This window comes from Cucumis sativus, chromosome 1 (genome assembly GCF_000004075.3).
Source record: "Cucumis sativus cultivar 9930 chromosome 1, Cucumber_9930_V3, whole genome shotgun sequence".
Taxonomy (NCBI): Eukaryota; Viridiplantae; Streptophyta; class Magnoliopsida; order Cucurbitales; family Cucurbitaceae; genus Cucumis; species Cucumis sativus.
Genome location: NC_026655.2, coordinates 3,209,341 through 3,237,210, shown reverse-complemented (window position 1 = coordinate 3,237,210; position 27,870 = coordinate 3,209,341). Strand labels below are relative to the sequence as shown.

Below are 27,870 nucleotides of genomic sequence, written 5' to 3'. Positions count from 1 at the left end.
TCCTTAGATTTAACACAAATTTAAAAGAAATTAACCATTTATCAAGCTCATAAGGTTATTTGTATTGAATAATGATCGATATCATTGATAATTAGTAGTAGATAATAATCAGATAGCAATCGATATCATTAGCATTCTTTTTACAATCAATATCAAATCATTAAGTAACAATTAGATAGAAATCAATATATCATTTGTAATCAGTATAATATGAAAGTAAGATCGATAGTAATTAAATAACAATCAATATCAAGGAGTAATCATAATTAGATAACATCCCGTATAACATTTGATACCACTATAATTAGCATTGTAATTAGATAGCAATCATTATTATTGACAATTAGTGTGACATAGTGATAAGACAATCGTTAAAAAACAATCGATATCATCAACAATTAGCTAACGCAATCCAATAATAATAAGAAAACTCATTTTAAGATAGCAATTTGATAGCAATCAATATTATAATTAGATGCAATCATACATTTTTAATTGGGAAGAATACGTTGGCCATCTGGGTACTTAAATTGGGATGAGCTTAAGAATTTTGTCATTTATACAAAATCATAAAGCATGGGCTATATGCTAAATTTTAACAAATCAATTTCACATTTCTTCACCTACCCTTTTTTTTAATCTCTGATCAAACCTATTCAAATTTTTAGTTAACAGATACATTAATTATTTTTAAATGTCCAATCATATCTATTACATTTAATTTATTGTCTAGTAAGCATTTTAGTTTGTAGCAATTTTGATTGTGTAAGAGATTTATTGAATGCAAAATTGATATTTTGAAAATCTATTAGAAAAAAATAATCAACAGCTCAAGGGCCTACTAAATTTTTTACAAAAGTTTAAGGACGAAATATATAAATTTAAAAGCCAATATTCTGTTTTTTCATTCTTATATAATTTTGCACCACCTTCAAACTTTTTGAACTATTATAGACACTTCCAACTTGGGGAATTGACAAAAATAGGCCAAAAATGGAGTAGATAAAGACTTTTAGGATTGATTGTAAAAAAGTTGACATTTAGGACAAATTGAAGGTGAAATGACGAAAATACCCTCATTTCAGATTAAACATTTCAATTTAAGAACCTGCGAGATGTTTGCAAGATGTCTACCAGATGTTTGCGAGATAAAATAATAATAATAATAAATTGCTAACATCCTTTGAAACATCTCTAAAACAACCTTAAATCAACTTGATACATTTAAGATGCAAATATATATACATATAACACAATTCATATTCGGATTTTTTAAAAAAATAAAACAATTAAAACAATTTATTATTATTATTATTTTATCTCGCAAACATCGGGTAGACATCTCGTAAACATATCGCAGACATCTCGCAGGTTCTTAAATTGAAATGTTGAACATGAAATGAGGGTATTTTTGTCATTTTACCTCCAATTTGTCCCAAATGTCAACTTTTTTACAATCAATCCTAAAAGTCTTTATCTACCCCATTTTTGGCCTATTTTTGTCAATTCCCCTTCCAACTTTTATTCTTTTGAACGTTTGCAAACGAGTGTTAAAAGCAAAGTATGTAAAATAATGCATTTTTTCGATAGTGGATTTGAAGTTCTAATAGAATAGATAAAGATCGCGTGATTTTATCTATGATTCTAACAAATGTACATTACATTTGGAAGCTAAATTGATAAATTTGACTATTCAAGTTTAAACCGATACAAGTTATAAAATTGTGGATTCAAACTAATTTTTGCTCCAAAAAAATCTTTATTCAAGAACAAAAACAAGTCATATCTAATTATTTATAGTTACATCATAACATGCATATAAAAGTACTAAGAAGAGATTTGTTCTAAAAAACATATATTTTTTTTTACTAAAAAATTTCCAAAAATTTACCAAATATACCCCCCCTTCGAATATCAATTTTCCACTCAAAATACGCAGAACGAAATCATTGAATAAAACTACGTAGTAATTGCCCTTTATTCTTTCTCTCAAGTTGAAAGTCAAATCTTTGTATTGTCATGTTAATATAAAAGTACTAAGAAGAGACTTGTTCACTCAAAATTTTCATAAAATCACACTTGAATACGGAAGATTCGATGTACGCAGACTCCATGTACTCCCGGATATTGTCCTCAGTAAAAGGAAATGCTATACAACAGTTTTCTTCTCAGCTGTTTTTCGAAGTTAATCACGATGTCATCTATAGAATCTTCCCATGATTCAGTCCGTTCAATCTATCATGAAAAGATATTCCATAAAACTCCATCGACACAAACGGATAATGAATAAAATAAAATCAAGAGAGTTAGAGAGCCAGACCTCCTGGCAAAGATCAAAAGTAAGTCGCGCTCCTATGGCTGCCTCCTCGTGGTTATCTTTTACCTCCAAATTAACAATCAGTACAGTTTTCATCATTGCATGATCACGGGTGTTCAAATCTGCCCAATTATTGCATAATTGTCAACAAACATTTGACCAGAAGGAGGCCCACTTAATAAGTGAATAATATCAGAAGTATGCAGGAGCATGAACATATTAAACACCAACAACACAAGCTTATGTTGCAATACAAACTACAAGTAATCAACAAATCAACTGACAGCATCTTTTTGGTTTTAGGATTTAGAGACCATTGAGCTAGTTTCAAGGCTCAAAATCAACGGCACCAAACTAATATTTCGGGGAAAACTATTGACAAGCAAATAAAGGCATTGGGGTACTTTTTTTCTTCTCTATTTTATGTTCTAGAGGTGGGAGATTCACTCAACGTGGTTCTCTATGGCATCCCAATCTATTATCTCCAAATTTTCGAGCATCTTGAAAGGTTATAAAGAGTTTGGAGAGATCCATACAAGGTTTCTTTTGGAGAGGAGTCTCTAGAAAAAGTGATGGAGCGACACCATTTTTGTAAGTTGGAAGGCCATGACGCCACATCACTCCTCCCATGTGTAGAATGTCTCGATATGAGTATCTTTTAAGGAAAATGCCACACCAAGCACCATGTTGTGTCGTGTTAAGAACGTATCCCAACTTAACTATGAAATACATTGTCAAACTAATAAAAGTTATACTCCTTTCAAAACAATAGGTGGCTTAGTGAAAGCTTTCTTAAAACAAAATCCATAAAAGAATAATTTTTTTTAATAGTTTAAGCCTATGTTCCACTTCCTTCTTTGCCCTCACCAACACAGGTAAAGTCACCATGGCGTTCTTCAATCCTTCAAACGCTTCATTTGCTTCAGCCAACCATTGATAAGCTCCTTTTTATAACAGTTGCATAAGTGATGCAGCCATACTTCCATAATTCTGAACAAAGCTTCAATAGTATCCAGTTAAACCTAGAAAACTCCACACCTCTCGAATACATGTAGTAGCCGGCCAATCCAACACGGCTCGTATCTTGTTGGGGTCACTTCTACTCCTTCACTAGAAATAATATGCCCCAAATACTCTGATCTTCCACGCAGAATTTAGCATATAATTCACTGTCCACCAACACAGCCAACACTATCTCCAAATGCTCTAGATGCTCTTACGTACTCTTACTGTATACCAAAATAGCATAAAAAATACCAAAACAAACTTCCTCAAGTATGATTTAAAAATTTGATTCATCAAAGCTTGAAATGTAAATGGTGCATTGATCAATGCGAAAGACATTACCAAGAATTTGTAATGACCCTCATATGTATGAAAAGCAGGGTTCTCCATATCAGCAGGATGCATCCTAATCTGATGATATCAGGACTTCAAATCAATTTTAGAAAACCACACTGCCCCATTTAATTCATTGAACAACTCATCTACTATAGGTAATGGGAATTTATCTACAACAGTAACGTTGTTCAACACCCTATAATCCATGTAAAACCTCCATCATCTGTCTTTTTTAACCAATAACATTGGAGTAGAATAAGGACTAAGCATGTAAACTACCATTTTCTCCATCTCAAACTTCTAACTATGGGCATATCTATACGGCATCAAATTAAATGGGCCCTCTCCTTCTTTAAAATGAGTGTGATGGTCTACTCCCCAGCTCGAAGGCAATTCTTCTGCAAATCAAATACATCATCGTACTTCAGTAAGACTTTTGTCAAAGCTTCAGTTGGATTGAAATATTGCTTCCAAGACTTCATGAATCCCTGCAAAGACTCCATTCCTTGCAAAGATCTGCACTCTACCAAGAATCCCTAATCTCCTTCCTCTCTAGTGTAGCTTCCTTGCAGAAACCTACACTCTACCTAAAATCTGCTCCCTGATCTCCTATAAGGGGTGAACATGATAGATTGAAAAACCGACCAGACTGACCAAACCGAAGTTGGTCGGTGTTGGTTTGGGAAAGTTCCAAATTGAGAAATTTCAAAGAGTTAAACCGACCAACAAAAAATCAACATACCGACATTTACTCATTGATGATCGAGGTCTATTTGAACATTTACTAAACCGACCATAGGCGGTTCAGTGTCGGTTTGGTCGAAAAACTGACTCCGACCAACCAATGATCACCTGCATCTCCTACTCCCTTGCTTCATTCATCGTGGATGTTCCTTCTATCATTTATTTCACATTCTTACTTCCATTTGACTCTCCTCTGTCTGTATTTGAAATTGTATTAGATCGCACTTGCGCAATCTCAATCAATAGATCCGTCAACAACTTCTTCATCTCTTCCGAACTTTGTTGTTGACTATCCCTTGCACATTCAACCATTACACACTTTTCGACAAAGACTTCATGGATTCCTCCATCTTCAGTAGTTTCTGAATCTCCACGAATTGCCATATTTTTTATATTTTCCCGAGGTTTGATTGCTTTGATACCGATATGAAAGGTATCAATCTTTATTGAAGAAGCAAATGATCGAAAAATACAAATTCTAGGGCACAATCACAAATGATTGTCCCTAACTCCCTATCTTCCACTCTCGAAAAGCTATCCCCAGACTAACCCCCTTGCTTTCAGCACATACAGAGAGTATATATACTACTCTCCTACGTGGTTCCCACCCCTTAAAATTCTTGTGCCTGAATTACCCCTACCCCTCCTCCTATACTGATGCACAATTGGTGTCCTAAAACTTTGATCCAGAGTCCCTATTTGAAACCAAATCCTTTCACTTTCAAAATATCATCAATGCATTCTCGATCCACTTTATCAAAAGCTTTTTTCATAAAAAGCTTGATGATAACACCTTGAGTTTTCTCCTTATAGCATTGTTCTATGATCTCACCAGCAATGATCAAAGCATCCAAAATTTGTCTAACCTCCACAAAAGCGGATTAGTAATCCACGACAGTTGAGACGACTTTTTGACACGTTTGAAAAGTACACAAGCAATGATCTTGAAGAGGAAAGTCTTGAAACACTTTAATTAGGTCGGGGTTGAGAATATTCCAAGATTTTAAAAAGAATTATGTTGTAAAACCATCCTGTCTGAGGTGTTGTTGGTGCCTAGAGCCTTCGCTGCCACCCATATTCCATCTTCTGGGAAAAAGCCTCTAAGCTGGTTGCTTGTTCAAGATTAATATGATCTCAATCAAGATTTTGATGGAGAAGTCTTCTGCCCAGTTTCTTGGTAAAGAGATGCTTGTAGAAATTCAAAAGGGCAGCCTCGATCTCACCATCTAAGAGCAAACTTTCATTCTGTGTGTTAAAAACATCTGTTATGGCCTTCTACATTTTCAAGCAGCCTCATAACTGTGAAAAAAGGTGGTATTACTATCCCCTTCCCATTTGACTTTGCATTTCTGACACCATCTAATCTTTTCATCAGCAGCAATGGATAAAAGCATTTATTTGATCTCTGTGTTTCTATTATTAAGAGCCTACGTGACTATATTAACCTTCCATTCATTGTTGATTCAGTTCTGTGAGGTGTTCTCTGTGATATGACACATTGTTAACAGAGATGGACTGATTCCATATCTTTAGGACAAGTCTCAGCCCTTTGAGCTTTTGATTAAATCAACCAGGCCAGCCACTAATCAGGGTTTTGCTCCACCATTGCCCTACAGAGGGAAGGTGATAGAACACCAAGTAGTTGTTTTCTAATTTGATTAAAAACACTTCAAAAATTACAAAGTAGAATTGTTGAACAAACAATTCTGGATTCAAACATACAGAAAACTAAGAACACAAAGTTAAAAACATTACCCTCCTGCCTATCCTCTCTCTCAAGGAAGAGTGCAGAAAAACTACCCACAAACTGATTGCCCCTTTCCCTTTCCCACTCCCTTCCTACTTAACCGCTCCTATCTTCTAACTAACTGTAACTTCCCCTACACTAATCACGTAGTGTGCCCTCACCCTCAATAACACGTGCACTATCTCTCTTCTTTCTTCTACTATATTGTACCATTACTCTACGAAGGGAAGGAATCCTCTGTAATTGGACCACCTGTTCTCCAATTTGAACAGTGTAGGTCTCCATTTTTGGTTGGGGATTATGGATCTAACCCCTAAACACAAAGCCAAATGAATTTGGAGATTCTACATAGAAAAAACAGTTGCATGGAGAAGTATTGTTGCTGAAAAATATGGCACTTTCCACCTCAGCCTTAAACCAGCCACTATTTCTCTCAGTTTTGCCAAAGGCCCTTGAAAATACATTGTTACGAAAAGGGCTGATTTATAGCAATATTTTCAACGTGGTAGACGATGGTAAATCCACTAGCTTTTTGTCCAATTTATGGATTGGATCTTCCCCTTCAAGGGAACCTCTCCTAGGCTTTTCTTCTTATTTTTCAGGAAAGAAGGCACTATTTCTAACCATGGGAACCGTAGTGATGCCTGTTGGATCTTGTGTTCTGAGGAGAAACTTAAAAGAAGAGCAGTTTGTTGACTTGCCAAGCATATACTTTCCTAGTGGCAGTTTAAGAAGACTATTGGAAGTGGAAGAAAGAGACAGAAGGCACCTTCTCATCTGAATCCTTCGTGTGCAACCTCCCATCTCCCGGCCCCCTATCTCACAGGTAACAGGTCCTTATGCATACCTCTACGGAGGATATCTTATCCAAAAAAGAGATAAAATTCTTCATTTGCGAACTCAGGCATGGCTGCATAAACACCAATGATCCCCACAGAGGAGAGCCTTTGTGGATTTCCACTTAACCTAATAGGTATATCCTTTGTCGAAAGAATGGAAAAACCTTATAACATCAAACAGTGGTAATTGCCAACATGAGAATAACTTACCAGTTGAGAAGGCACCTATTGCAAATGACAGCTAATAACAGTTGAAAAAATTCGAATTACTATTTGTGTTTGTTGCCAACAAGAGCATAACTTAACAGTTGAGGAGTTCTATTCCTACCTAATGTATACCCCCTTGATTTTAAACTGGGCATTTCCTCTCTACAAATAAAATTTCCTCACAGGAAGTCTTTCATCAAGGATTCGTCCATTCATGACTTCCAATTAATAAATAGAAAAAATTATAAAATAAATCACCATGCAATTTCTTTGGGGGGGAGGATATGTTACCATAGTATTATTAATGCACGAAGCTCAAAATTTGCAATGCAGCCAACAACGACACCATCAGTTTAAGACTTTGGATATAACTATAAGAGTAATTTAACACTAAGCATAGCCATTCAAAATAAATGCTTGAAAGTAAATCGCTGTAATATCATCACACGGGTTCTAGTTCTACTATTGTACAGTGCCATTAACTTTCACAAGAGCACCAAAATGAGCATGGATAAACGGGCATAACTCTCACTAGCATAAATTGAAGAAGTAGGCAACTTAACCTTCAATAACCATATCAAAGACCTTCTCTTCAAAAGTAAATACTACGTCAAAGGAACCATCTGCTGCATTATCTTGCCAACGTTGAGGAGCAGTTTTGACAGCTGCATTTCTTTTAAGCATGGGCAGAATGCCGTTACGCTTGTATCTATGTACGTTTTAAGGTTGAATTATAATAGAGGAGAATCCAACAAATTTAAGAAAGTGAAAGTTACTAAGAACGCTAAAGACGAAAAAATAGTACCCACCAGTCTTCGAGTCGTTTTTGGGGGAGAAAAAGGATACAGTTCAGGATCCTTTCGACGTAGATCATCGAACATGTGCTTGTAGGGGGTACCAAAATCGTATACATTGGGTTCTCGGAGAGAAGGTCCAGGAAGCTTCACGTGAGCCCCAGTTCCATAGGATGAAACGTTGAAACCCTTGCTTTTAAGGATGGAGTGAGCCTCCATGCTTCGATTCTGGTTGGAGGAGCAAACCATTGCATAACGATACTTCATGGTGAATTTTCGATGTTGCTACGAGTAATAGGGGAGTAGCCACCAAGATACAATTTGGAACACTCCGCTGCGCTACTAGTAAGGGAAACTAAGGTAAATGGCAAATATTAATTCTGACAAGAAAGTTATTTCACCCTTAATTCAGCTATTGAGCTGAGCTGGTTGTCATAACGTCCTACAAATATGTTCTCGAAATCTTTGTTAAATGGATGCCCAAGGCTCTTTAGCAAAGCCAAAGAGGAGTCTAGTAAGCCCCATTGGCAGCCCATATATACCATGTGTAGCTAAGACACACACCTAGGTGTGTGCCCATCAAAGACAGCTAAGTTCTACAAGTGTGTCCAAATAGATGCTAGAGAATGTTAGACAAGGCAATGACTTTTGATGACGGTCAAGGTCCGAAATGTGCTAGGAGTGTCTAGAATGTTCTAGGTAATACTTGTAAGGGCTAAGATACCATGGAGGCTCTTGAAGAGCCTATAGCCTACCTAACCAATGCCAAAGTTGACCATGCTTGTGTATAAATACATCAAAAGGGATCATTTGTAAACATCTCACAAAAGTTGCAACAGTCTCGAGGTTGGGAGATTGCCCCAAGCTCTCATTCATTAAAACTCTCACTCTTGTCTACTTGCCTACTTATTCATGAATCTAGAGTGCTTTGTGCACTAACCATTTTGCCGTAAATGCTTACTTGGCTTCTTTCACAACTAGATAGTTCAAGTGTCACACATTTGGTTAGTCATGAACTCTATCCACATGAGAGAGTGCTTCAAAGTTTCTTGATTGTTTAAGACATAGGTTGAGCTTAAGATAAGAGATGAAACACCCTTGGATTATACTCGTCATGGAAAAACATATTGGGTTGTTTGACAAGCTGAAATGTAAACAAAATCACTAAGAAAAGAAATGTTGGGATGCTAGTTGAATTTAGAACATAACAAAATTAAAATAAAAAAATGTGAAAACAATGCAAAATAGAGTTTAAATGAAAACTTGTAAAATGAATTTAATATTACAATTATGGTCAAGATGTTCAATCTAAACATAAATTTTAGATGGTACAAATACTCCCTTTTATTTATTAAAAAATGATTCAACATTTAATTTTACTTATTTTTATATTATTAAAATAGAGTTTTGTATGATCTAGAATATATATATAACTAATAATTGGAGAATTTAAAAAAATAGTAGATTTTACAAAATATTTACAACCTATAACAGATACTATTATTAATAGTCAATTGATATGCAATAGCAATCAGTGATAGAATTCAAAATTTTGCTATAGCTTATAAATATTTTAATTTATTTTAAAAATATCTCGTAATTATGTATTCGCTATATTTAAAAATGAATCCTAGAATAAAATAATGTAGTTTAATATATAGTTTCTCAAATTGTGAGAATAGTTAGTAGATGTTTAATATGTAGTTTCTAAAATTGTGACTAATAAATAAATTTTTAGTTTTCACTTCATAAGTTCCTCTAATGGATATATAAATTTTTAATTTTAACCAAAAAAAATTTGTTGTTCGTAATTAAACCTTAAAATTTCAAATTTTGTAACCAATAGTAATATTATTTTTTTAAAAAAAATATTTGGTACTACATATTAAACACGCAATAGAGATGTGATTTACTATATATTCTTTAAAGATGACAACTTCAGACGTTAATTTGCTAAAATTTTAACCTCATATAAAGTTGTGCCCCTAATTTGAAATTCTAGATTGGCTTAGTATTCATGTATGAGTTCACTTTACTTGTTTTGACGATATTATATGACTTTGATATTATATGACTTTAATATTATATGAATTCATCTAAACTTATATTTGTATAAACTTGTGCCTCTTGACATAAAATCTTGATTCAGCCATAATAAGTCAGATACGAAAGGCCCTCGCAACCCTCCATGCGTTGTTCCTCATTTTCAAGAAACAATAGATATCAATTGGCTTGTGGAATGTTAGATGTGTTTCATGAAGATTTAGATTTTCTAAAATGGACGAGTCCCACATACCAACATCTACCTTCTTAGTAACTTGTTTTAAAGTGATTGTGAAATTATTAAAAGTACTTTCCGTATTAAATCATTCTAAAACACCCTAAATCACTTAAATCGTGTAGGATTCTTATTGCTCATATACAGAGTTCAATAACCATATTCCATAAGCTAGATTTTGAACCGCCAAGTTTGTGCCTTTGTGTGTTTGTCAACTTGTATTTAGCTCGAGGACCAACTTACCAATGATTTTAGAACTGACAAGGAGGAATCACATGCTTCTCGTAATGTTCAGTTTCTCAACAAATAATAATCATTCATTCTCGGCAAACGATTCGTCTCTCATTTTTAATAATCTAACAAAAACAATGGAAACTTTTCGTTTGGTCATCTTCACAAGCCCATTCCCTTACACCGTCTTCACCTGACCCTGACAACGAGGACAGAAAGGGGTAATTGAACACCGGCTTAGAAGATGCGAATATGTGAAATCCTAAACTTACCGATCTACTTAAACCACACAACACTTACTGCCACCAAAATTACACAATAAGAGCCCAACTAAGAACTAACAACACGACCATATTTATTGCGATAGCAACACCTTTTAAACAAATTATATCCAGCCACCATGCCGTACTAAAAGCATTACTTGAAACATGCATTTCGGATATAATAGATGTCACTGCATTTTGAACTGTGAGAATCGAATCGGAAGCCCAAGAAATGCAGATGGACACATGTTATTTGACCCTTGATGCAACAGAGTTTAGGCGAATTACAGATAATTGAATCATACCTCCAATACAGCTTTAGCGTCTTCATTAAATGCCTTGCAAAGAATTTCATAGCTCGTTTCGACTGCCATCTGGGAATAAGCAGCAACTAAGTTCAGAGTACTGCTTTAGAAAACGTCAGCCTGGAGTCTAATGGCATGGTAGTGCAGTGCATAGCATACCGATAAATTGACGCGTGAGGGTGAAATAGATGAAATGGTATAACTGTAAAAGAGAATAAGGAAGGCAAATATGAGTCAATACAATCAATAAATAAAACAGCTACAAACAATTCCAATCAATTCAGCATTAAAACCCAAGAAGTGACTTAGATGTACTATTAAGTTGGCATAAACTATAGATTTCATAGCAAAGGCAATCTTGGTTTTCATGTAATGTCATAAGTCCCATTTCGTCTACATAAAGTGTCAATCAAAACACATCTCCAAATCCTGCCAACTCATCGAGGACAAAATAATGTTCATGGTATAGGATGGGATTTTACAGTGACATTTTTTCATAAGAAACAACTTTTTCGTTGGGAATAGAATGAAAGAATATACGGGCCTCCAAAAGAAAAAAAGGATCCCACATAAAAGGAGAGTGCTTCCACAGAAAGACCCTCCAATCCAATATAAAGGAGAGTACTTCCACAGAAAGGCCCTCCATTCTCATATTGTAAAATGACACCTAACCAAAAGAAAGAGAAAAAAAAGAACCTTTGTAACCAAAGCCAGGGAGAAAACATGAAAAACTAGAGGTCCACACATCACTCAGATCACTTATTAAGCCTATAAACACTTAATATTCCTCTCTCCCAAAGATTTCACAATTAAGCGCACACTCCAACCATTCTCCCTAAAAGGCAGATGGAAAAGAAACTCCACAATCATATCAACCTGGTTTTTATGGCAAGCTTGTTGAAACGTAGACACTATAGAAAAAAAGAACTCCACACGGAACACGCAATGTTGCAATTCCAATGGAGATGATCCAAGCCAGCTGATGCGTTAAGTCATAGACTCGCAAAAGTATTTTTCTTATAACTGTAAGAGCTCAAATTGTGGCATTTGATCACCTTCTTGAGTTGTATGCTTCAGCTAGTGACTTCAAGGAGATTAATGTGTTAATCACCAACCGTGTAAGATTTTCATATTGTTGATGGGTTTCTTATCAAAAGTGATGTACTTTGTTACCTCATACTTCCCTTGGAAAATCCATCATTCATGAGATTCACTCGGGAGGTCTTGGAGGCTATTTTGGTAGGGATACAACTTTAAATACTATTGCTTCTAAATACTTTTGGTCTAAAATTATTTAGAAGCAATAGTATCCGAAACTGCCAAAGGTATGGTTCAGAACAGAGGTTTGTACTTTCCTCTTCCTATTCCTTCTACTATTTAGGAAGACTTGTCTAAGGATTTAATTTTTTAAATTTACCTTGGACACAACAAGCTAATGATTCGATGTTAGTTGTTGTGGATTGTTTAAGCAAAATGGCCCACTTCAGAAAACATCTAATGCTTTAAATATAGTTCGCCTTTTCTTTGTGAAATTGTTAGGCTTCATGGAATTTCTAAGATTATTGTCTTTGACCGAGATGTAAAATTCATGAGCTACTTTTGGAGATCTTTGTAAAAGAAATTTGGCACGGATTTATATAAGCACTCAAAGTCATCCTCAAACAAACGGCCAAACTGAGGTGAAAACTCACACAATTGGCAACCACATCCGATGTCTTAGAGGCGAAAAACCTAAACAATGGGGTTTAGTCTTGGCGCAAGCACAATTGACCTTAAATCATATGAATTATGAACAATAGATCAATGGGGAAGTTGCCGTTTGAGGTGGTTTACACTCATCTCCCTCGCCTTACTTTGGATTTGGCTAACTTTCCCTCTTTTGTTGACGTTAGTTCGGTAGTTGAAGCGGTGGTTGATCAAATATTAAAGTTGCACCAAGAAGTTAAAGATCACCTTGAAGCTGCCAACAATGCTTATAAACCAGCGGCTGATTCAAAGAAGAAGCTGGGCTCAAGAAATGTTTCCAACTGGTTGAACAATTATTGTTCTTTAGAAGTTTTATGGTTTCATCTTAGCAAACATTCAGCAAGCCCGGTTGCTGTTCTCTTGGTGTTCCCTTTTCACTCATCTCAAAGCTTATTATGGGCAATTTGTCAGCTTACTTTGGGTTCCTTTTGACAATCTGTTTTAATTAATTTGCTCCTAGTTTACATTCTAGTTTCCATTTGTTGTTCCGGGTTAGAGGATCTTGATTAGCTCGTTGCTAATGCTAACTTTGTTTAGGTTATTGTTTGTATCTGTTTTAGCCCTATTGTGTTTTGTATAATTCTCTTGTACTTTGAGCGTTAATCTCTCTTATTATTATTAGTGAAGAGGCTTGTCTCCATTTCAAAAAAAAAAAAAAAAACCAATGGGTGATGTTCATAATCGTGTTCAAGACTTTAAAATTAGAGATTTAGTAATGGTTCACATTTAAAAGGCTTGGTTACTAGCTGGAAAACACAACAAACTAACTAGTCGTTGAATTGGACCTTTCATTCAGAGGAAGAGTTTGATGGAGAACATATGTTGGGAATCTTTCGTATTCTTTCTTCATTCTTGGCAATCTTGTAAAATTCATAAAATTTCTTGTTTTGAACTCTGTCTCGATTGGAGAAAGTCTTTTGTTGTATTTAGTCTTTTATTTTGGGTTGTTTTCTTTAGCTAAGCTGTTGAGATAGCCAGTAAGTTGATTGTATCAGCTTGTCCAGCTGTCCTTTTGGGAATTCTAGCCCCTTGTTCTGGTTAAAGGGGCTGCCGTCTTTAACAAAATGATCATTGAACTTGTCTGTACTTTTTGTTTGTGATCACTCTTTTCCCTTTTAGTATAATTGTCATGTACTTTGACCATTAGCCTCTTTTATTAATACATTTAATAAAGAGGCTTGTATCATTTTTTTTAAAAAAATCATTGAACTTCTTTGGAAATTTATGTCTTTCTCGACTTCATCAGAATTGGAATAAATCTTAGAACCTATCGAGAATGCAACCAGAAGGAACCCTCCCCAGATAAAATTATAAATAACAAAAGAAAAATCCAACTCATATTATATGGGATAAAATATATTCAGCTGAAATTAAAATGGATTAGTCCTTGTAAAGTGACACGTTCAAATGGTTCACTAAAAAATACACCACCAAAGAATTAGATTGAGAAGATATTTCAGTATTTTACCGCAGCTTGCTTTGGTAGAAATTCAAAGCTTTAGAGTTAGCTTTTTGAACAGTGAAAACCACCGCACCCATGCAGTTCTACAAAAATTAATATACAGATTAGAGGAATGATTAGATAAAAGAAGCATCCTAGAGAGAGGTTGGCAGAAGATATAAAGAAGATATGGAAAAACTAATTAAATTAACCTAAGAAGAAAAGAACTTTTGTTGGAGTTTCAAGTTCAGTTTGAAATTTTATTTATTCAATGTAACAACGTTTGCTCACACAAGGAAACAAAGAAAAGGCAAAACGGAGAACAACCTTGCAAGCAATAAGTTCAATTAACTCCATCAAGAAAGTCCCCAAACCCCTCCCTTGGAAACGAGGCTCAATCTGCAGTTCATACACATAAAGCACCGGAATCGTCTCTTCTAATATAAATCGAAAGTGTACAAATGCAACCACAGGATCCTTTTTAGTTAGGGTAGTGGTTATCTTCTCCGCATCTGATTTTGAAGACATCCCATTGGCATTAGCATTTGAAGCCTCGTGCACAAATATATAATGAGCGTGTGTTGAAACCATTTCCCTGTGCTTCACCTTCTCTTCAGTTGGCCACTGGGATCCATATGGCCCCGCCATATTGATCTTAGGAAAAAAAAAATTGAATAATCTATCAACCCAAAAATAATGTGTTCGAAACATTTCCTGATAGAATGACTGCGTTTAAATGTGAGAAACAAGACAGTCAATTTGTTACCTTGAGGAGATTCTGAATGTACTTCTTAAGCGAATGAGAAAGTTTATTGCCATGGCCTGATTGCAGGTATAAAGATAAACCTAGAAATGAAAGAGAAGTAGGTATCCTATCATGTGAAACATAGGTTTATACCTCAACAAATGTGTCGGGACAATAGCTGCAATAAAATCAAAATTATGGCCCAAATAGAACAAAATGTTTAACGACAGTCCACTCATGCAAACCATCCAAACTAAGTTGATAGGCTCGTATTCAAGTTAAATCAGGAAAGAAAATGTCTGTGCCTGATAACATGATCTAAAATCTTGTAATATTCAAAATCAAGAAGACCCATACCACCGCAGTTGAAGTGGTGAAAGGATGGAAAAGGTGAAAGATGATCCTTTTGAGCGCCAGCAACATCAATGAGTTGATCCATGACTTTTTTCTGCTCAAGTATCTATTGTTGAAGTAAAAAAGTATTAAACATCCTTACCTTCTATCAAATTTGAAAAATATTATAGATATACACGAGTGTGCTAGTTCACGAATTATTTACCTTTCTTCGCTTCAAACTTTGTTCTCTATTAGAATCACTAGAACCGTTGTTCTCAGAACGACTATGAGAAAGCAAACCTTTATTCTCCATATGATTGTTTCAACAATTGCCAATAGCCACCCCATGGTCTCACCGCATAATCTTTGCGATAGGTAACATATTCAGTCTTATAAAGATTGTCTCGAAACCTCATCAACAAAAAATATATTATTATTGTAATTAATTAAATCTTAATGCACCAACTTTAACTGCTAGCCATTTACCAGTTGAATCAATTAAAAAAAATAATTCATGCGTGTAATAAAACAAAGCTCTATTGGCTAAGTGGCTTTGGCGTTTTGCCCTTGAGCTGGAATCCTTGTGGCATAAAAGTTAGCATGGCTCCCATCCCTTTGAATGGGTGGTGAAGGGGTTCAAAGTGCTAGACCTCCAACTAAGAAAGTCTACAAGAGGAGGGGCAAAAGAGGAATTACACCCTGGCAAAAGGGTTAGTTGGGTGTGGTCCAAAAAGTACGTTCTCAAGGAAATGTTAGTATTTAAGCATCTCTTTGTTTGGGGTTAGTTATCTTGAGTTATTTGTATGAACAATAGTTTATTGGTGGGAGAGAGCAACCTTCTTGTTTGGCTGTACTTTAATTTTGCTTGTTACATTTTACGATCAACACTATTTTCCCCTGTATTTTGGTTAAGAACTACTTGAATACTAAATCAAAAGGGAGTATCCTTACATAAAAGCACATACTAAAATCCTTGTGAATATATTTATCTTGAGTTTCCCTCTTTCTCTCATTTGGTCTGTTGCATGCATTGAAGGGGATGGTAAAAGTATGTACTTTTGGAATGATTGGTGGGTGGGGGATAGTCCCCTCTGCTTTGCGTTTCCTCATTTTTATCATTTATCTTTCCTTAAAAATCAAATGGTCTCTGGTTTTTTATTTGGTCGGGGAGCTCTATGTCTTTTTCTTCCAGGTTTCATCATCATTTATCCAATAAGAAGACAATGGAGGCTGCCTCTTTTCTTACTTAGTTGGTGTTCAATTTTAGGGAGGGGAAAAGGGATGTTTGTGTATAGAGCCCTAATCCTATTGATGGTTTTTCTAGTAAATTCTTCTTTAGATTGTTGTTGCATCCCTCTCTCGTGAGTGAGTAAGTCTATGATGTGGTTTGGAAAAAAGAAAATCAAGTTCTTTTTGGCAAGTTTTGCTATGTCGAGCAAACACTTTAGATAGGCTTGTTAGGAAAGTGGCCTCATTAATGGGTCCTTTCTGCTGTGTTGTGTCAAATGGCAGAGGAAAGCCTGGATCACCTTATTTGGGGTTATCATTTTGCGAGGCTTGTGTGGATTTGCTTCCTGAAGGAGTTCGATATTCAGATAGCTAGCCAAAGGGATATTCGTGAGATGATCAAGGAGTTCCTCATCCATACGTCTTTCAATAAGAAAGGTTGGGCCAAAGGGAAATTCATAAGTCCAATCAAATAATCTAAGTGTTGGGTCAGGTCACTCTTGCTTTTTCTCCTTCCTCCTCCCTCTGTCTCTCACTCTCTCCATATTGAACCCTTTTTACCTATATTGTGAATGACCTACCAATCATTAGAAGTCAAATAAATGATTTCCTCCTCCCTCAATCTCTCACTCTCCATATTGAACCCCTTTTACCTATATTGCGAATGACCTACGAATCATTAAAAGTCAAATAAATGATTGTAACAACTGATAGTTGATACAACGACACTTATAAACTACATGGACAAAATTATCAATAATATCCTAATATAAAAAAACAATAGTACAATACTGGACTGCTTCGTTTGAACTGCTTGCTGACTTTCTTTGATTTGGGATTTCAAAATCCCAAAAAAGGTTGAGATTTTTTTTATTTTCCATGGCTCACAACAAATTGAGTATCACAAGATAGTCTGCCGAAGAAATACCCAAACCTCTCCCTCTATCCATCAATATGTTTTTTGTGTTTAGCCGATGAAAGAGACCTCGGATCATATTATGTTACGTTGCTCTTTTACTACGCAATATTGTGGCAGACTGCTCAATTTTTTTATATTCAACTTTTTCTTGCCATGAAGGTGGATAATTCGCTGTTGGAGTCATTGAACGGCCTCTTTAGGAGTTTGTAGTTGCAACAGAATAGGACTATGGAAGATAAAGCCTACCTTTTTTTTCTTGTCGGGGGGGGGGGGGGGGGGGGGGGGGGGGTTACGTTCATCTAAATGCTTTTTGATAATGCCAAAGTTTTAGGCTGTTCTTAGATTGTCTTTTTTCTATCTCCTTGCTTCTTTATATATACACAAAGACTTTTTATTTAAAGGAAGGTATCGTTTCTTGTATAAAAAAAAGAACTCCACCTTTCCAAAAAAATTGGAGCGTAAACTAAAATAACTAAAAAATATTCAAAGAGATTTTTTGAAAACAAACACACAAAGCTAACACAATATAAATTCTATGAAGTTGCAAAAAGTAAAATTAAAGTAAGCTCCAACCTCGATGATTTTAATTGCCACTTGCTTGACACTTTCTGATTCCCAATAGAGCTCCAAATCCATTGTTAGGCTTCAAGACACTATAAATAACAAAAAACGTCATTTGGCATTAACGTAAAATAAAATTCATATAAATAAAATGTGATATTTGATAGTAGAAATTTAGAACCATAGAACAAAATTGAATCACAACTCAATTTCTAGAGTTCCTAGAGTTGTCTCTGTCACTTCCGAACAAAGAACAAGTCCATTTTGTCAACCAAACACGACCAATCGTCAACTATAAAAACCAGAACTTTACAAGTATCTAATCCGAATAACAATCAAAAGAAACTCGAAACTACATTTCCATCAATCTAAGCATCAGCATTTTTTCTTCTAACAGATATGAAGATTGAAAAATTATATCGATAGATAGATCGATATGAGGTTAAGTCTCACGTCATAAATGGTGAAATCCAGAATACCAATTTCTTCAATCGCAAAAGCCAGCCTTCAAATTGGCATTTAGCTTGTGAATAAATGAAATAACAGAATATTCACAATTCTAATATGTATCACAATGCCCTCTTTTTTCTCCTTCTGATCGAAACAATTCAAACAACAGTACCTCCTTCTTAAAGATACGGAGATAGATAAATTAAGAGAAGAATGTAGCTAGCCGGAGAAGACATCGGATAAACGGCGTATACTTTGGAAGCTTTGCAGCCTGCAGTCGCCGGAGAAGTTTCGCTACAGTTTCAGTAGGGGGTTCAAATATGGTAATTCGTCGTTAGTGAGAAAATGCTTGGGGTTGTTCAAGTTTTTCTCTTTTTTTTTTTAATACCTATAGGATGGTTCCTTTATGGGGCCACATTTCTTAGTGGTCTTTTGATTACATCATCACCGTTCAAAGTTATGTATAAACTTCATGAAGCCTCATTGATGCACGATACTATTTATTGTGTACCGAATAAGCAACAAAATATGATATTTAATTGTTTATCTTAAAATGTTTTAGGAAGAATCATACCCTGAGCAACATGCATTGAGTGGATTTGCGAACAAGTTTGAGGGACAATACGATCATTTTCGTATGATGCTAACACAATCATAACGTTGTTTTTCAATTAAAATGAACAATTTTTTAATAGAATCCCTCAAAATATACACAGATGTTGAATTAATAAATAACATGTCAAATAATGAATGGAATGAATAGGTAAGTTGTTATTTTTTTTTTACTTTTTGTTATCTTTTAGGAGTTTTGTTATTTAGAAATGTAGAAAAATATATAAAAAAAATTAAATGGTCGAAATTATATATATCGTGCCTCTTTAGAATAATTCGAGATTACCCTTAGAATTATTTGTCAATTAATAATTAATTTGATATTAGTTAAAGATTATGTTGCATATTTGTCTGGGTAGTTTCTAAATTAGTTTTACCATTTTAAATCATTATCCTTTAGTTTTTTTATTAATTTATATTTATTTTTAAATCAATATAATTTTATTATAAAAATTATTTTAAACAAAATATCAAACAATTCTGCTACTGAATTTACAAGTTTACTATCTGATTATATTTATATTTTGTAACAAATTTAAAATTGGAATTAAATTTGGAAGACAATTTGGAAGATTATTAATTTATGTTATTCAAGTATTAGGTTTTCCCAAAGGTGAAACAAAAATTAAATACGAAGTATTAACTCAAATAGAACGAAGGTATTTATACAATACCAATCTAACTTCTTCCCCAAACGCCCCTTTTGTTTCGGATGCTTCCTTTGTGTTTGTAATTGTGTTTGTAATTGTGTGAAATAAAAGTCAAACTAAAAAAAGTAATAAATAGTGTGAAAAAAGATCTCAATTCAATCAACAAGGAAAAACAACCGAAAAATAAGAGCCTCGAGATCGCCTTTAAAAGGGTCGAGGGAGCTGAGGAAAGCTCTGTGACTTGCTGGCATGGCATTTCAAGGAAAGAAGCTCATCAACAATCCCGACAGTCAGTTCTCCTGCTTGGGACTGTTTATTTACCTGATCCTTTCCTCTTTCCATCCCCACCGATCCCGATTTCGTTTGTTTGACTTTTTGAATGTCCGCTGATTCATTATCGAGAAAGAATAACTGAATAAGCTTCTATTCTTCTACATTTGCTGATATACTCTGCATTCTCCATTTATGATTTATCTCTAATTATAGTTGCATATTAAATACTTGGAACGAAAGCAGGCAGAAAACAAAATGTGTTAAACTGACATCTATTCTACTTGCTCACACGTACTACTAGTTCGTGAAAACCCGAATTCCTGATTATTAGACATTTCTTTTGGTGTTTTTTTCCCACCCCATCAACAAAGGATACAACGCTGCTCCTTCTTTTTCTCCTCATTTTTTCTTTCTTAACCTGAATAGCTGTAGAAAGAGCAAGGACTCATTTAACTGTTTTTTTTTTTTTATTATATGGATGCATTTCAGATGTGGTGACGGAATTTATTGAAGGTTTGGTGGAAACATATCCTGGTTTACAGTACTTGGATGGTTTCCCTAAGGTTACTACGTTTGTCTACCCAATTTGATTCAGAAATGATCTTTGGTAATACTAATACTAATTTTGACCAATCCTTTTATGGCAATACAGGTGAAGGTTGTTTTACGAGCTGATGTTTCAAGTGCAACATACGACAAAGTCGCCATTATATCAGGTGTACAATTCTAAATAATATTATAATATCATGAAGTGTTTGTCAACTTTAATATACGTTGTCCTAGCATGCTGAACTGGGTTATGAGCTATAAAGATGACAACCTTGTAGAGGCCATTCGAGGTCGAATATGCCTTACTCTTGACATGTGGAGTTCTAGTTGATCAGTAGGTCATGTGTTTATTATGGGTAGTTTTATTGACAGTGAGTGGAAGTTGCACAAATGTGTTTTGAATGTTGCAATGGAACCATATCAAGAATCGCCTAATGCACTTAGTCATGCTGTTGCTGCATGTCTCTCTGACTGGAGATTAGAAGGGAAGTTATTATAATCAACGACAGAATGAAGCTGCCCTTGACAACCTCAGGCCCCTAATTGCCATAAAAAAAATCCCTTATTCTCAATGGTTAGTTTTTAGTTGGAAGTTATATTGCTTGGACTTCAATCGACAGTGCAAAAGATGTATTAGATGCAGGAGAAAATAAGATAAGAAAATTTGGGACAATGTGAAATATGTCACAACTTTCGATTCTCATGAGGAAAAGTTTTTAGAGCCTAAGCAACAACTTCAAGTGCCTAGTGAGAGAAATCACCTTCTTGATGATCAAATGCAATGGAATACAACTTATCATATGTTGGTGGCTGCCTTCAAGACAAAAGAAGTATTTTCCTGTTTGGATACCTCTGATCCTGATTATAGGAAGCACCCTCACTGGAAGAGTGGAAGTTGGTCAAGATTCTCTGCATGTACCTAAAAATTATTCTTGATACAACAAACATCCTTACCACCATGACTCACCAATCTGCCATTACGTCTTTCATGAAATATGGAGAATTCATTCAGAATTAACTCCAGCAATTATGAAGGAGGATCCCTTCATAAGCAGCCTTAGTAAAATGATGCTGGAAAAGTTTGATAAAGATTGGAAAGATAGCAACATAGTTTTGGGCAGCTGCTGTCGTGATAGATCCTGGGTTCAAAATGAAGCTTGTTGAGTTTAGTTTCACCAAAGTCTATGATGAATGTTGGAATTAGTGTACTTGTTGTGTGTTAAAAGCTCAAGGGTAGTTTTGTAATTTATGTTAACCTAACTATTCTTTCCTTTTTTATTTAGGCTCTTGTTGCCTATTAATTTCCCCCCTTTGTAATTCTTTGCATAAGAAAATAATAAGAAAAGTTCTATTGTGGTTTTTATCTCTGTACAACTTTGTGTTATTTCTTTTTGTCGCTTTCAATATGGTATCAGAGCGGGATAACGACAAAACTCTAAACACTGGTCTTGATGGAACCAGAATAGAGAACCACACTACTGGCGAGACTGTCATCGTCGACGCTCGGACTAGTGCCGTCTTGGACAATTTGGTCTGCTTCCTTCAGATCATGCCGACCAATACTTTCCTCCTCACACGTGCCACAACTTCCTCCAGAGCCAAACGTGCTGCCGTCAAAACCTTCTGTCTACGCGTCGTCGCAAACCTAGCCAAACCCCACTGCGCTTGTGCTGCTGCTGCAAAACCAGTCAAACACCACTACCCTTTCGTCGTCGCCGGAAACCAGCCAATCCCTACTGCCCACGCACTGCCACAAACACAACACATGAATCTGCTGCATCCGTCTTCCTCCATCCTACCATCCTTTGTGTAGTCGTAAACCCTAGGTCAACCAAACCAACTTCTTCCTCGACACTATCCAACCAAAAATTATATCCTATTGGAAACTCTATCCAACGGTCATCCTAGTGTTGGTAACTTCCATACCCAATCGGAATTTGAAGTTGGTGAGTCCTCGGTCCAATCCAAACCCAAAGTGTAGAATACCACCCAACAATAATTGGCTATGTTTCGTCAACAACTTCCAATGTTTGAGGAGCCCTTAGAGCCCCTACACGCATACCTAGTCCTAACATCCCAACCAACTCATCGATATATTATGAGAATTCGGTAATTTTGTTTCGTAATTTGTCTTCTACTTACGTGTTTGGTTTTATGGCACAAACTACAGAAGTCTTTATAGGGGAGAAGTTGAATGACCAGAACTACTTCTCTTGGTCACAATCTGTTGAAATGATCCCAAAGGCGCGCCACAAATTTGGCTTTCTAACAGGTGAGATACCTCTGTTGATTTTATGGAATAAATCTATATTTCATTAATTACTTAATAGAGATACAAGCCTATATATAACCATAGAGAAATACACTTAAGGAAATAATATCAAATAATATCTCCAGAATAATATCTCCTAAGAATAATATCTCCTAAGAATAATATCTCCTAAGAATAATCTAATTATATTAATAACCTCGTCCTCCATTTGGTGATTTCTAGGAACATGTTTGGAATGGGGAGAATCCTTTCACTCAGACCATGTTAATCAACAGTATGGAGCCATAGATTGGAAAGCCTTTGTTGTATGCTGCAACTGCCAAGGATATATGGAACACAACTCAAAAACTTTATTCGAAGTGTCAACATGCCTCTTGTCTCTATACTCTGAGAAAACAAGCCCATGAATGCAAGCAGAAGACTATGGATGTCACATCTTATTTTAACAAACTTTCCATCATTTGGCAGGAAATGGTTCTTTGTAGAGGAATTGTCTGGAACTGTCTTAGTGATGGCATATAACACTCTAGACTTGAAGAGGTTGACAAAATTTATGACTTCATTGCTGGTCTAAACTCAAAGTTCGATGTAGTTTTATGGTCGTATATTGGGCTACAGACCTATTCCCTCCCTAATAGAGGTTTCTTCTAAAGTCCGCCTTGAGGAGGACCATATGAGTGCTATGAACATTCTGACCATTCTTGCCATTGATTCTGTTGTCTTTAGCGAGAGGTCCTCTACTCATGACAGTGAGAAACACAACGGAAAATTGGTTCCTATTTGTGAGCATTGTAAGAAAAAATGGCACACCAAAGAACAATGTTGGAAATTACATGGTTGTACCCCAGGAGGTAAGAAGCGTCCTCTGAACGACAAACAGAATTCAAGGCGAGCTTATGTGAGTGAGTCTATTGGAACCCCTCAACCATCTAGTCTCACTGGTAACCAGAACTATCCCAGTTTGTCCAAACTCGGAGCTATTGGCGTGTTGTCTTAGCTCTTTGTACTAGGCTGGACTATGTCTCCATTGTATGTTGACATATTTTATTTTTAGCTTTAATTGGGATATGATGTTTTGTGCTAAGAGGGTGTCAACCTAGTTGAGATGTCTGGGTGCACCTTTTGATCCCCCTTCGCTTATCTTCTCTAGGCTTCTTTATTACACTCATTGTATAACTCTCTTGTACTTTTAATTTTTATTATCAATAAAGAAGTTTGTCTCCGTTTCAAAAAAAAAAAAAAAAATCATGGCGTGTTAACTAATTCATTCAAGAAAATTGAAGGCTTAATCCAGAATTTTTATGAACAACTTTATTCAAAAAGCCCAGGCTTGAGGTACCTCCATTTGAACTTTGCTTGAAAATGTATATCTCCAAGGCAGAATTCAATACTCACAGTTCCATTTTCAGAAGTGGAGATAAAGGCAGCCACCAAGATGCTTCACAAGAATAAAGCACTTGACCCAGATGGTTTTTTTTGGACCAACCCTCGATAGGGTCCTTATCCAACCCTCTAAACATCCTATTGTTTCTCTCCTCTCAAATGTCCCACTGTACAATGCACACCCCAACATACCACAACAAACAACCTTTCTCTCCAAAAGGTGTATGGAAGAGGAACTCCTTGATCATTGCACGAATTTCCCTCTAGTCAACAATCTGAATGTCAAACTCTTGCAAGAAACAACTCCACACAGACCTCGCAAACTGGCATCCTTAAAGAAGGTGATCTAGGTTTTCCTTTGCCTTCTGGCAGAGAATACAATAAAAGAGGCCCATCAACAAGGCAAATTGTTCACACGACCAGGCAAAACTTGCTAGGTAAAGAACTTGATTTTCTTTGGTATCTTGATCCTCCAAACCATATCAAAAACCAACTCACTAATAAGAGAGAGCGCTTTTTATTTCCTTCACTTGTTTCTCTTCATCCAATCAAATAAAATTTTTATTTTGAAACATGATAGTACATTTGCTTTCTTTGAATAGATTTCTTTATTATATACATATATATACACATATATACTTATACACTTCTATGATGCTAATTTCTCTATTCTCTAATTCACGATACAGGCGGTGGAAGTGGACATGAGCCTGCACATGCTGGATTTGTTGGGGAAGGAATGCTGACAGCAGCTATTTGTGGAGATGTTTTTGCCTCACCACCAGTTGATTCGATTTTGGCTGTATGTTTTCTTGGCTGTGTATTTACACGTACTAGCTTTCTCACATGTTATTACTTTGCATTTAAATAATTAAATTTCAGGGAATTCGAGCTGTAACTGGACCTATGGGGTGTCTTCTCATCGTGAAGGTCTGGAATTTCTCATCCTTCATTAAGTGTGCAATATTTGTAAATTTCTCATTTCGTTGGACCCATCATTTTGTAGGTTCTTTTGTGTCATTCGTTCATTCATGTCTTTTTCTTTACACGAAGAAACAATATTTCAAAGATTGAAAAAACGTTCAAGGAATTGCTCTTTTATGTTTGTATATACTCTTACATGTGTATCTTACTTTGCTTTGCAACTTTTTGCCAACTTAATAAATGGACATTTAAGTCTTAGAAGTCCTTGGATAAGTATCTCTAAATCTTGAAATAAGATTGAAGATCATCACTTGTTTTCAGATCCAATGACGAAGTAGCCTCTGGTATAGGGCATGAAATTGAAGGAGGTTGTTGTTGACCATAGATCTTGGTGATGGGTGGACGAAAAGAGATAGACATGTTATGATATATATATATATACATATGTCCTTTATTGTAATTTTACATAGTCTCTAGGGTTTAGTTTATTCTCTTTATAAATATGTAACATTGCTTTGACTCAATGAGAATAAGACATACGTTTCTGAATTCTAGATTACATGGTATCAGAGCCCTCCATTAGGTTTGGAGTTTGGGTTACCTTCCGGTGACCATTTGTCGACACCGCCCATACCATAAGAAGCACCACCTCCGTCCGCCCAAGTCTGTCTTCGCCGATCGCCGGAAAACACCGCGCGTGACCTTCACGCGCCGCCGGAATCATCGTCACCTTCACCCACGCGCCGGCGCGTGAGAGCGCGTGTGAAGTCCGATTTGTCTTCTGTCTTCTGGGCTTGTCTCGAACCATTGTTTCCTGCCAGTCTGTACCATTGGGTCTATCAAATAACATTCGGGTTTGACGAAAACCGAAGGTTACACGATTGGTTTTGTGTCTTTTTCCAATTTTGCAGCTGTTTGGATTGATTTTCTCTTTGTTCGAGTGGATTACAATCAACGTGTGACTTCAATATGGCCGACATAAAAAATTTGGTAGTCTCCAACGTTATTCCCTTGGCCTCTAAGATCACAGAACATAAGTTAAATGGATCCAATTATTACGATTGGCGTCGGACAATTTTATTTTATTTGAGAAGTACTGATATGGATGATCATATGACTGAAGATCCCCCAAAAGATGCAAAGCAGAAGAAGGATTGGCTTCGTGATGATGCCCGTTTATATCTTCAGATCAAGAATTCAATTGAGAGTGAGATAATTGGATTGGTTGATCACTGTGAGTCTGTTAAAGAACTTTTGGAATTTTTGGATTTTCTATACTCAGGTAAAGAGCAAGTGCATAGAATGTTTGAAGTTTGTATGCAATTTTTTCGTGCGGAACAGAAAGCTGAGTCTGTCACCAGCTACTTTATGCGGCTTAAGAAGATCATTGCCGAGCTTGGCTTGTTGTTACCTTTTAGTCCTGATGTTAAAGTTCAACAAGTTCAACGAGAGAAGATGGCTGTTATGATTTTTCTGAATGGACTCTTACCTGAATTTGGAATGGCAAAGACACAGATTCTCTCTGACTCCAAGATTCCATCATTAGATGATGCCTTCACTCGAGTCCTTCGCATTGAAAGCTCTCCGACTAGTGTGTCTATTCCTCAACCCAGTAGTGCTCTCTTTAGCAAGAACAATAACCCTCGGGCACCTCAGAGGAATAGTACTGATCATCGAAAACCAGAGTCTGTAGAGATTGTTTGTAACTACTGTCGTAAGCCAGGCCATATGAAACGTGATTGTCGGAAATTGCTATATAAGAATAGTCAACGATCTCAACATGCTCAGATAGCCTCCACATGCGATATACCAGAGGCGTCAGTTACTATTTCTGCAGATGAGTTTGCTAAGTTTCAGAATTACCAAGAGTCATTACAAGCGTCATCTTCCTCTACTCCGATTGCATCCACTGTTGCCCCAGGTAATATAAAGTGTCTTCTTACATCATCTACCAAATGGGTCATAGACTCTGGTGCCACAGCTCATATGACAGGTAATTCTCACCTATTTTCTAGACCGTTGTCCCCTGCCCCTTTCCCATCTGTTACATTGGCCGATGGCTCCACATCTTCTGTTCTTGGCTCTGGCACTATTCACCTTACCCCATCCTTTTCTCTCTCTTCTGTGTTACATTTGCCTAACTTATCCTTTAATTTAATTTCTACTAGTCAACTTACTCATGACCTAAATTGTGTTGTCATGTTCTTTTCTGGTTATTGCTTGTTTCAGGATCGTGTGACGAAGAAGATTATTGGTAGAGGATATGAGTCAGGAGGCCTTTATCTCTTTGATCATCAAGTATCGCAAGCTGTGGCGTGTCCTGTCGTTCCCTCTCCTTTTGAAGTCCATTGTCGTTTAGGTCATCCATCTTTGTTTGTGTTGAAGAAACTTTATCCAGAATTTAGGTCTTTGTCCTCTTTAAATTGTGATTCGTGTCAATTTGCGAAATTTCATCGTCTTAGTTCGAGTCCTCGAGTCGATAAACGAGCAATTGCTCCATTTGAGTTAGTTCATTCTGATATTTGGGGTCCGTGTCCAGTTGTATCTCAAACAGGCTTTCGTTATTTTGTTACTTTTGTTGACGATCATTCTCGTCTAACTTGGTTATATTTAATGAAAAATCGTTCTGAGTTATTATCTCATTTTTGTGCCTTTCATACTGAAATAAAAAACCAATTTAATGTCTCTATCAAAACTTTGCGTACTGATAATGCGG

At 36.0% G+C, this 27,870-nt stretch overlaps 3 protein-coding genes across 11 annotated transcripts in view; 1 reads left to right on the top strand and 2 right to left on the bottom strand.

Annotated features, from left to right (window-relative positions):
• Window positions 1-1,949: 1,949 nt before the first annotated feature.
• Window positions 1,950-8,474, bottom strand: LOC101210167 (RNA polymerase II subunit A C-terminal domain phosphatase SSU72). The gene is made up of 4 exons (XM_004137332.3): window positions 8,042-8,474; window positions 7,759-7,904; window positions 2,321-2,439; window positions 1,950-2,235 (listed from the first exon to the last, which is right to left on the bottom strand). The coding sequence occupies exons 1-4, from the start codon at window positions 8,254-8,256 to the stop codon at window positions 2,134-2,136; spliced, it is 582 nt and encodes a 193-aa protein (XP_004137380.1). The 5' UTR covers window positions 8,257-8,474; the 3' UTR covers window positions 1,950-2,133.
• A 1,901-nt stretch (window positions 8,475-10,375) lies between these two features.
• Window positions 10,376-18,869, bottom strand: LOC101209918 (N-alpha-acetyltransferase 40). Of its 7 annotated transcripts, none has more exons than XM_031887830.1 (10): window positions 18,746-18,869; window positions 18,054-18,133; window positions 15,558-15,745; window positions 15,356-15,458; window positions 15,020-15,099; window positions 14,578-14,907; window positions 14,281-14,357; window positions 11,226-11,268; window positions 11,067-11,135; window positions 10,376-10,697 (listed from the first exon to the last, which is right to left on the bottom strand). In XM_031887830.1, the coding sequence occupies exons 3-10, from the start codon at window positions 15,645-15,647 to the stop codon at window positions 10,677-10,679; spliced, it is 813 nt and encodes a 270-aa protein (XP_031743690.1). In that variant the 5' UTR covers window positions 15,648-15,745; window positions 18,054-18,133; window positions 18,746-18,869; the 3' UTR covers window positions 10,376-10,676. The 7 variants fall into 7 exon arrangements, with proteins under 7 accessions (XP_031743690.1, XP_031743683.1, XP_031743669.1 ...); XM_031887823.1 differs by having other exon boundaries at window positions 15,558-15,698; XM_031887809.1 differs by having other exon boundaries at window positions 15,558-15,698; window positions 18,664-18,868.
• A 1,014-nt stretch (window positions 18,870-19,883) lies between these two features.
• LOC101209672 (putative 3,4-dihydroxy-2-butanone kinase) overlaps window positions 19,884-27,870 on the top strand; it is a 34,452-nt gene continuing 26,465 nt past the window's right edge. Inside the window, exons 1-6 of one of the 3 annotated variants that reach the window (XM_031888291.1) lie at window positions 19,884-20,042; window positions 20,516-20,589; window positions 20,679-20,742; window positions 22,746-22,847; window positions 24,920-25,032; window positions 25,113-25,160. In XM_031888291.1, the coding sequence (XP_031744151.1) occupies window positions 20,003-20,042; window positions 20,516-20,589; window positions 20,679-20,742; window positions 22,746-22,847; window positions 24,920-25,032; window positions 25,113-25,160 (441 nt within the window). In that variant the 5' untranslated portion in view covers window positions 19,884-20,002. Of the gene's footprint in view, window positions 20,043-20,515; window positions 20,590-20,678; window positions 20,743-22,745; window positions 22,848-24,256; window positions 24,668-24,919; window positions 25,033-25,112; window positions 25,161-27,870 lie in introns of those variants that run through there. The other 2 variants (XM_004137330.3, XM_031888294.1) reach the window with 2 other exon arrangements.

What these genes read in the sequence shown, in the direction of transcription:
- LOC101210167 (XM_004137332.3), bottom strand. Translation starts at nt 8,256, where the DNA reads ATGAAGTATCGTTATGCAATGGTTTGCTCCTCCAACCAGAATCGAAGC. An exon ending in CGTCGAAAGGATCCTGAACT is followed by an intron (nt 7,905 to 8,041) that starts GTATCCTTTTTC and finishes AAACGTACATAG; the next exon opens with ATACAAGCGTAACGGCATTC. An exon ending in CTTTTGATCTTTGCCAGGAG is followed by an intron (nt 2,236 to 2,320) that starts GTCTGGCTCTCT and finishes TTTTCATGATAG; the next exon opens with ATTGAACGGACTGAATCATG.
- LOC101209918 (XM_031887830.1), bottom strand. Translation starts at nt 15,647, where the DNA reads ATGGAGAATAAAGGTTTGCTTTCTCATAGTCGTTCTGAGAACAACGGT. An exon ending in TTCTACCAAAGCAAGCTGCG is followed by an intron (nt 11,269 to 14,280) that starts GTAAAATACTGA and finishes TCTCTTTTACAG; the next exon opens with TTATACCATTTCATCTATTT. An exon ending in CCTCACGCGTCAATTTATCG is followed by an intron (nt 11,136 to 11,225) that starts GTATGCTATGCA and finishes GCTTATTCCCAG; the next exon opens with ATGGCAGTCGAAACGAGCTA.